At 35.6% G+C, this 10692-nt stretch overlaps 1 protein-coding gene across 1 annotated transcript in view; it reads right to left on the bottom strand.

The window, feature by feature from the left end:
- Positions 1 to 4930: 4930 nt before the first annotated feature.
- LOC120088716 (protein SHORT-ROOT-like) overlaps positions 4931 to 10692 on the bottom strand; it is an 11651-nt gene continuing 5889 nt past the window's right edge. The window contains exon 3 of the mRNA XM_039046147.1: positions 4931 to 5771. Coding sequence (XP_038902075.1) covers positions 5082 to 5771 — 690 coding nt within the window. The 3' untranslated portion in view covers positions 4931 to 5081. The remainder of the gene's footprint in view (positions 5772 to 10692) is intronic.

The following is a 10692-nucleotide window of genomic DNA, read 5'->3' as shown; positions in this document are numbered from 1 at the left end:
CTCTACCAACTGCTCCAATCCATCATCTCCCGATGGCCTAACTTCCTATCCACCCCCTCCACCCCCTGACCATCCTATGATAACCCGTGCCAAGGCTGGAATATTCAAGCCAAAAATCTAGTTGATAAAAGCTCCAAACCGCGACTGCACCCTCACTGAACCTACACAAGTTGCTAATGCCTTGGCCACTCTAGCTTGAAAAAATGCCATAGATCTTGAAGTCCAAGCTCTTGCTAGAAAACATACTTGGGACTTAGTACCAGCTCCATTTCATAAAACCATTGTTGGCTGCTGGTAGGTGTTCAGAATCAAGAGGAATTCAGATGGATCCATCTAAAGGTACAAGGCCTGACTTATAGCGAAGGGATTTCATCAAAATCCTGGCATAGATTTTTTTGAAACTTTCAGCCACGTGGTCAAAGCCTCTACCATCAGAGTAATCCTAACTCTTGCTGTCTCTTATGAATGGCACATTCGGCAACTTAATTTCAACAACGCATTTCTCAATGGCAATCTAGAAAAAGATGTAGACATGTCCCAACCTCCAGAATATGTTAATCAGTCCATGCCTAATCATGTGTGCAAGCTGCGCCAAGCTATTTATAAGCTAAAGCAAGCCCCCCGAGCTTGGAACACCATACTCAAAGACACTTTATATTTATAGGGTTTCACAAGTAGTCGTGCCGACACCTCCTTGTTCATATATCAGAAAAGCTCAGACATTGTTCTCATGTTAGTATATGTTGATGTGATCATTACAGGCAATAGTCAACAACTCATCAACAACATCATTGCTCAGCTGGACATAAAATTTGCTCTTAAAGATCTTGGCCCCATCAGCTACTTCCTAGGGATCCAAGCTTCTCGTGTTAGCTCTGGTTTTCTCCTAACTCAAGCCAAATACATTGAAGACCTACTCTCTCGGTTGGATCTAACAACACTCAAACCAGCCCCCACCCCCTCTGTTGTAGGTAAACATTTCTCTCTATCTGATGGCACCCCACTACCTAATTCTTTTGTTTAGCGATCACTATTGAAGCACTTCAATATCTCACTACCACTCTGTAAGAGTTAAACAACATGCAGCAAAAGTATCAAGGATCCATAAGCATTCTAATTCACTAATTTTGGTAAAAACTAAAGCATGCTCTTCATAAAAAATAGGTTTTCAGAACATACCTTTGATGAACTCTCCAAAAAAATGTCTGTTCAGCTGCTATCTTCACTTGATATCAACGTGAACCACCTCAAATCCTTCCCTACTATGTTCTTGGAGCTTTAGGCAGAGTTGTGGGACTCAAGAACATCATGAAGATGTTAAGAAACAAGAAAAGCTCACAGCAGCAAATTGAAGAAGACAGCTTCTTCTTCACCGTAATTTTTCTCTCAAAATTCTGTATTCCTTTTTTCTCCAACAACTCCAATCTTCTTTATATATTTAGATGAACATGTAAAGAGATGGAGTGCATGGCTTGCAGCTCATGCTTGGACAATCAAAGTAGATAAGATAATGGTTTGTGTGTGAGCATAAAGATGATAGTAATGGAGAAAATTCATTTTCCATTTTGTGCAACCATGGCAAAAGTTTTTCCATTTTTCTTTTTAAAACACAAAATGACTTTTAAATCATTTTAATTCAAAAATTTATTTTCTTAAATTAATTTTAAAAAATTAATTAATTTAATATCAAATATTAAATTAATTTTTGCACGATAATCATCTTCATATATTTAAATCATATTTAATTATTTATTCTCTTGTTCTGTTTAATCTAAACGTTTCAAATTAATTTCTCAAACTACCCTAAAGTTTACCAATTTACGAGCTAGTAGGGGGACCTCGCAGACCTACGATCATGGGCTCCAACGATTCGAGATTTAATCGGCTAAACTCATTAGATCGATCTAACCCCATTCGTTAACTAATGGGTGATTCCACTAAAGCCCATAGCTGAACTCCCCTCACTATAGATATATTATGTTCCTTCGATATAACCATGATTAGTAAATTAACCCTTCACAGGTTGCTCGTAATAACGGGTAGAGTCGAATTTCTATTTTACCCCCGGAATTACCTTTTGTTCCTTAAGTTCCACTGATCCCCTAATGAACAATTGATTTGTGATCCAATCAACAAATTGAATCCCTCTCAGGCCAATGAGAAGGTGAGGCCTCTTGTTTAAGACCCAGAATCAACACTTGAAGGGAACAACCTCTCTACTAACCCTAAACGGGTAGGAGTGAATTCCCTCTTACACCCTATGTTCCCAGTTATTCATCCGGTCTTATCCCCAAAATGGTAAGCTTATTGAGCAGAGGTAATTGGTCTACTCTCACCGTTTGTAGATCAAAGGATAATCCCGAACAAACAAGAGTTCATAGTTAGCTCAGGATTAAGGTTAAGTTACCTAGGTCATCGCTTTGAAATAGTCAATCTTAAACAGAAAACAGCGTTATAAAGTAAGAGTGATAGGCTCCGTGGTCCGATCTTGCACAAAACTCATTTGCACAAGACACCCCCATTCCTCATGTCTCAACATGCACGAATTAGGATCATTTCATATGTAGCACTTTACAACACTTTGTAACAACTACAGAGTAAGCCACATCCAATAGTGTTACCAGAATAAGGTACCTAACCTTATTCATATACTATAGATCATTTTGACTATTTACTTGAATTTGATCCACTTGTATGTCTCTACATAAAGTTCAAGTACTCATATAATAGTCAAGGGACTTAGGTTTATTGGATTTCTAAAAAAACAATATATTCAACAACAACTTTATCGAATTCTCAAAATAAGTTCTAATGTTTACAAACCACGAGTTTTAGGACATAAAACCCAACACACTCGACCGAACATCACCTATATTGTCAACCATCTCAACCAATTTTTGAAGCAGCCCACCGACATTCATTGGCAAGGAGTAAAGAGGGTGCTTCGGTACCTAAGTGGCACCAAACACTATGGCATACTGATTTCACCAGCAGCAAATCTTACAATAACAGCATTCTCTTATGCGATTGGGTGTCCAATGTAGATGATCGATGATCTATAGCTGCCTACTGTGTCTACTTGGGTAATACAGTCGTCTCTTAGTCCTCCAAGAAGCAAATTTCCATGGCAAGATCTAGCACTGAGTCTGAATATCGGGCCCTCGCCCATGCCTCTACTGAAATAATATGGTTGCATAAGCTTCTTCGTGAACTTGGAGTTTCCACAATATCAAAACCAACCCTGTGGTGTGACAACATCAGTACTGGTGCGCTAGCTACTAATCCAGTCTTCCATGCCAAAACTAAACATAGAGAAATTGATGTCCACTTTGTCCAGGATAAAGTCCTTGAAGGTGCTCTTGAGGTTCGTTACATTCCATCAACAGATCAAGTCGTCGACTGCCTTACAAAGCCTCTCTCTCACTCTCAATTCTCCTATCTTCGTTCCAAACTCGGGGTAACTGAATTTTCCGCTCGTTTGAGGGGAGATGTGAAGGAGAAACACAGCCCAACAACCAACAATTATCAGCCCAACATTCCTCTCTGTCCGATCGTTGAAATTTACAGCTGTAATTTGTGGTCCTGTAATTAGTTTTGTATTTTTGTCTTTTATGCAGCCCATTGGCTCTTTATCTTCCTTGTATAAATGTATACCTAGATACCTACAAATTCATTCATTGGAAATATACAAAAGAAGTAATTCCTCCATACTACTCTCTGTCTCATACTAAATAGGCTGTCTATTTGACTATCTCCCCCTCAATGTACCATATAAAAAAGGTCTTTGTTTGATTCTTTCAGTGTCCCACTGTTTTTTTACCATTAATTCAATGATGTTCACTAGTTCATACTATAGATATTCAACCCTTGAGGGAATTTATACGTTTTTTTCCTTTTAGTTAATATTGATGATATTAGGCTTCTAAATTTTCTCATCTTTCTTCTCTTTCCCTTTTTCTATTCGTTCATACTTGAGATCGAGGGTTAAGCTTTTATGTTCTCCAAAAATCTCGTTACAATTTATAATAAGCAAGATGATGAATGTGGAGATTCTGTAATAGGGACAATGATGACAAATTTACTCTTGTTTTTGTTCAACGATATGGCCAAACAAGAAGAGCATATGAAAGAACAAACTATATTTTAGACAAGGCTCAGCTCAACTTCTCTTAGAAGAATTTTGAGACAATTTATTTATCCTTAGGAAAGCCGCTTTAAGAAAAAAAATTTAAAATATCACGATCACATTATGTTCAAGTTAATAAAGAAGATTTTGGAATAGACAATGAGATCACAATTTTATAGAAATATCGATCGAAAATTTGAAAATTTTTATGGAAGTTAATAGAAATTGTTATAATTAGTTAATGAAACTTTAATTATAATAAATAAAGTGGATACAAAAATGAAAAATCATAGAGTTAAATTAAATAACATAACATAATAAAAATATATATATCATAACATTAAAAATAAGAATGATATAGAAAACATAACATTAAATATAACACAACATAATAAAAAAGAAATAGAAAAAGAAAACTCTATATGTAGATAGAGTTTAAAAGAAAATAAGAGGAAATATCACCGAACTCACATTAATTCAAATTTGAGGTGAAATGATGTCAAAATTGAATGAAAAATATTTGAATGAAAATATTTAGTTTCTTGAAATAAAGATTTTGTATGGTAAAAGAGGGAAAAAAAAAACTCTCCATCAGTTAGCATAACTAATTGCTAAAAAAAATCGAAATTCGGAGAAAATCGAAATTCTACCAAAATTTCGAACAATGCGTAGAGAACATATTGTTGCCATTAATATACACTAATGATGTTAAAACTTAAGAATGTATTTTTGTTGTGCTCATACTTTTTTTTAAAAAAAAATATAACAACTGTTTTTGAGGAGGAAGACAATTAACACTTTGCCTACAACTACTCCTATTTAAATGCATGTTTTTTCTCAACCCAATGGATAAAAAAAAAAATCCCCAAATTTAATTATCATTTCTATTTTAATCTCAGATAAGATTTTTGTCTTCCAATAAATAATACACTAAAGCACGTGGTAAGGCCAAATATCACACGTGTGTCTTCTCTCCGTCTACTTGTCCAGGCGCCCACGCGGCGGTCCAAACCACCGGCTGCCCCTTCCAAGCCAAGAACATTCCGGCACCGGCGCCGTCCGTCACCGTCCACCCATCCTTGTACCTCCTCAAAAGCGCGCGTACATCGTCAATTACATCCTCGCTAAACGACACCGGTTTGAAGCCACCGTTATAGAAACGACGCGCCCAACGCGTCGCGATCTCGCGCCTCTCCTCCGATTCCGCCGGCACGCGTGCAAGCAAGTCCACGACGGCGCGTCCAGCGGCGCGTTCGAGCATGAACTGCTCGTCGGTGGCGGTGGGGAAACTTCCGTCCAACGAATCGAAGTAAAGCCTAAACCAGCGTAAACACTCCTGAAGGTGTTTGACAAAGTCAACGCCGCCGTGGGCGTCGAGATCGGCCTCCTCCTCTACGATGGTGATAATCCTGGGCCGCAAAGCTCGGAACAAGGATATGAGAAAATCGCGGCGATTGTGGACGGGGGCGACGGAGCGTAAGGCGCCGGCGCAGTTGACGGCGACGGCCTCGTCGTGTTTGAGGGCTAAATTTGTAAAATCGAAGTGTGAAACGTCGCCGTAGTGGGAAATGGGTTTGAATTTGAACGGAACTCCCATAAGCCTTGCGAATTTCTCTAGTCTTCTACTTATTTCTCTCATCAATTTCTGAAAAATGCATTTATGTCAAAGAAAAAAAATAGTGGAAGTAAATAATTTTGCAATATTCAATCAAATTCCATTGAAGGAGAAACCATAATAACATAAAGAAATTGGTACAGAAGAGGGGGAAAAAAGTCTTAATGAATTTTGCTATACCTTTATTAAACTTATTTTTACCCAGTTTGCTTATATCATCATCCACCAACATTATCAAAATATACTTAGTCAAAGAGTCTATTACAGTATCATCGAATTTTATTATAGGCAAAACTTGGACGACATATCTTGTATTATGATTTTGACAGAAGATTTGTTCCTTATTTGTTGATATGTTTAGTGCAAATTTACTAGTTTGCTTTCCTTTCCATGAAAATAATGTTTTCTCCTTATTTGAAGATCTTCTCAAGGCTAAGACATATATTGTGGTCTTATTTATTTTTTAGGGTTGGCTGAGAAAATGATGTGTTAAGGATTTTAGAGATCATTCCAGAAATATATTTATATGCACTGTTTGTAATCTTTGTGTTCCTTGTTGTTGAATGTTGAGGGTGTTGCCTATAGTCATCTAGAATATGTTGAAAACTGTTCATATGTTGTCTGCCACTATGAATGAAAAACAATTTATCTCATATTTAGAGGAGCCCTGAATTCCATTGTATTGAAGGGATCTCATACTTAGCTTGAGAGAAACGATTTTATAAAGGTGAGGGAAGCTCACTCATAGGGGGGGTCTAAGTACGTTGTATTGAGCGGATCTTATACAAAGTAATAGAGAAATTTTATTGTGGAAGTGAGGGAAGCTCAAACTTAGGGGAGCCTAAGTTGAAACGGAAGAGTATGCTTTACGTGAGTCAATGAAAATGAAATCTATCAGATAAGTACTTTTCATTATAATCACTTAACTCTTTATATTGTGAAGTTTTTTCTTTTTTTTTTTTTTTTCCACAGGGCATACAACCCCTAATAGTAGGTGCTTTTGCACGGAATTAGATTACCAATCTCTTTCTTTCTATCTTTGTATTTATTGTTTGATATTAATTTGTTATGTTTATCAATTATCATATTACTTGACTTTTGCATTCTATGTTAGATCCATTTTAAAACTTCAAAAATGACAAAAATTTTGAAATTTAGAAAGTATGACTGTTTTCATTTTGCCCTTCAAAATAGCAGCATCTGTACAACAGACCCTAATAACATATCTCAAATTTTATGCCATATTTGTGATTTTTTTAAAATAATATTTTTTTAATAAATAATGACAAAAATAGGGTTCGGGGGAAAGTATTCCCAAAAATAGGTGTTTAAATCGTGTACCAGGTACACGATAAGGCCTAAATCGTATACTGACTACACGATTTCCTAGCTACCTGGCATGCCCAGTCTGGTGTGGCAGTCATGCAGGTTTGACTGAGGAAATCGTGTACCGGGTATACGATTACCTTAAGTCGTGTATCGGGTACACGATTCCCTCACATTAAAACGTCCGCAACCTTTCTTCTTCCCACCAAAACGACGATTCTTATACCCTACCGCCGTTTTTCCTCACCAAAACCATTGATCCCTACCAAAACCATCGTTGATTTTCCTCACCGATGCCTGTATTTCACCGAAATCTTCCAAAATTTCGATTTTGTTCGACTTTTAGTCCTCACTTTGATCTTCGCCGAATCTAGCGATCGTGTTGCTCGATTTTCCTACATTTTTTACTGCCGAATTTTGCTTGGTATATTTCTTTCTCTAGTTAGACTAATCTATATTATATGTATGTTTTTGCTTATTTTTGGCTGAATTTTACTTGGTATATTCCTACATTTTTGTATAGTTTAATGTATAGTTTATAGTTTATGTATGTATATAGTTTATGTATGTATAATAGTTATATATGTATGTAATAAATAGTTATAGTTTATGTATGTATAGTTTATGTAGTAATAAATAGTTGTAATTTATGTATGTATAAATAGTTATAAGTTTATGTATGTATAAATAGTTGTAATTTATGTATGTATAAATAGTTATAGTTTATGTATGTATAGTTTATATATGTATAATTTATATATGTATAATTTATGTATGTATAATTTATGTATAGTTTACGTATGTATAATTTATGTATAGTTTATGTATAGTGTATTATATAGTTTATGTTGTATAGTTTTGTGTATGATTTAGTTTATATATAGTTTGTGTATGATTTAGTTTATGTATTATTTAGTTTATGTATAGTTTATATATGATTTAGTTTATGTATTATTTAGTTTATGTATGATTTAATTTATGTATGATTTTGGGCTGATCTTACATTTTTTTATTTGTTTGGATTGATTTAAACTTAGAAATCTTATATGTATAGCTTATGTATGATTTAGTTTATAAATGATTGATTTAAACTTAGAAAACTTAGAAAACTTAGAAATTAGAGTTTGTTGGGTTGACATATTAACATATTTTTTTGTCAACTATAACAGTTGAAAAAAACATAATAAATATGTCGATACATCCGAACCTGAAAATGATGGAGATAGTGATATCGACGTTGAAGTGGATGAATTATTTGAAAACGACAGTAGTGGTGAACAAGATCTTAAGTTGGTATCGTCGGAAATGTTCAACCAAATAGATTGGGAAATGATAAATTCAACGTTTGAACTAGGGTCTATTTTGAAAGAAAGGAATATAGGAGTAGATAACTGTAGTTTAATATAGAAGGAAATGTTATTTAATACCAAAGAAGATTTACAGCTTGCTGTAAAAAAATATTGTGTGACAGAACACATAAAATTTTCGTAGTGGAATCAAATCTGGATCTTTGGTATGTTAAATGTAAATCCTGGAGTGACGGGTGTGCTTGGAGGCTACGAGCATGTCGGCGCAAAAGTCATGGGATGTTCAAAATCACAAAACTTCAAGGAGAACACTCATGTTTGTTTTCAGAGTTGACACAGGATCATTTATAGCTGGTTTCTAATTTCATGAGTATCGAAATTCAGAATTTGGTTAGAGCTAATCCTGAAGTACCTGTGGCTCTACTTCAAGAAGCCATTAAAAGACAATATGGCTATAATATTAATTATAGACGGGTGTGGCAAGCCAAGAGAAAAGCGTTAATTGCTGTATTTGGCGACTAGGAGAAATCATATTCGGAGCTTCCGTATTGCCTGAGTGTTGTTGTTCATTACAACCCAGGAACACGAATAGATTGGTTTTTCCTTCCCTCTGATGTATCAGGTACGACTATTTTTGGATGAATTTTTTGGTCATTTGGCCCTGCAAGAGAAGGGTTCAACCATTGTAGGCCATTAATCCAGATTGATGGAACTCATCTATATGGAAAGTAGGAAATTATTGACAGCTTTATCTATTGATGCAAACGGACATATATTTTCCCTTGCTTTTGCTATCGTAGAAGGTGAGAATTCATCCAGTTGGTCATGGTTTATGTGGGCATTGCATGAATATGTTACCCAAAGAAAGGGTATTTGCTTGATTTCTGACAGATATAAGGGCATTCTTACTGCAATTAATAATGAAGAAATTGGTTGGAGTGAACCCAGAGCGTACCACTGATATTGTCTTCGCCATGTTGCCAGTAATTTCAATACAAAATACAAATCGAAGCAACTAAAAAATTTGGTGTTTAAGGCCGGAAATCAACACCAAAGATGTAAGTTCATTCGGTGCATGAAAGAATTGAAACAATTGCACCCTGAATGTCTTGAATTTTTTTCAGACATTGACTTAGAAAAATGGACACGGTCACATGACGGTGGGTATCGCGATGGGTGGATGACCAGCAATGTAGCTGAATGCATGAACGGCATTTTTAAAGGTGCTAGAATGTTACCCATTACTTCTTTGGTTAGGCTAACATTCTATCACACAATATTGTATTTTGAATGTCGGAGACAAAAAATCAATAAAGTACTCAATCGTGGGGATATATATACAGAATATGCCCTAAAGAAACTGAAGAGGTGGGAAAAACGAGTATCGACACATACAGTGACATCCATTGACAGGGAAAGTTAAACTTTCGAAGTATAAACTGGCATAAGTATGATTTCTCCCTACAAAGAACAGTACACCCAAGTTAAGTTTGAAAGAAGGGACATGTTCTTGCAATAAGTGGCAATCATTCAAGATTCCATACTCTCATGTAATTGCAGTTTGTAATTACATGCGTATGACATACCTACCACTTATTGATGAATGCTAAAAATTGTGCAATTTCAAGCGTTGTTACGAAGGCCGCTTCCATCCAATTCAACACCCAGATTATTGGCCAAAATTATCATTTACAGAAGTTCGTCCAAATGCGGACTTACTCAGATAACAAGGTCGGCCAAAAAGTACGCGAATTCATAATGAAATGGATTGGAGAGAAGCAAGCCAAAAAGTGCGATATACAACGATATACAATTTTCATGCGGACTTGTATTCTTTATGTATTTATAATTTTCATGTAATTGTATATCTCATGTATTTGTATTCTTTATGTATTTATAATGAATTTATGTAATGAATTTATTTAATAAACTTATTTTATGTAATTGTATTTTCTTATTTACTTTTTATGTATCTTTTATGTTATCGATTCTATTGTGTAATATAATTTGAACTTTTTAGGTAATAGAGCTTGGTTCTTCTAATCCTGTCCAATTGTACCAACAAAACAAGCATTGTTCACAGGCAGTACGGGATAGTTCGTCCACTATAGTGTTGAGTTGTCGAAGGAGGGAGGCGACTGCACAAAGTACTATCCCATTTGATCATCGCATTATTCCATACGTTCAGGAGGCGGGTTTCTTGGGGTTGCACAGATTGGTTTCATCCAGCTTGATTGTCACCTGATTACTGTTCTAGTTGAGCGTTGGAGATTAGAGACCCACACATTTCACCTGCCCTGTGGGGAATGCACTATTAC

Source organism: Benincasa hispida, chromosome 10, assembly GCF_009727055.1.
Source record: "Benincasa hispida cultivar B227 chromosome 10, ASM972705v1, whole genome shotgun sequence".
Lineage (NCBI taxonomy): Eukaryota > Viridiplantae > Streptophyta > Magnoliopsida > Cucurbitales > Cucurbitaceae > Benincasa > Benincasa hispida.
This window is presented reverse-complemented; position numbering and strand designations above follow the sequence as displayed.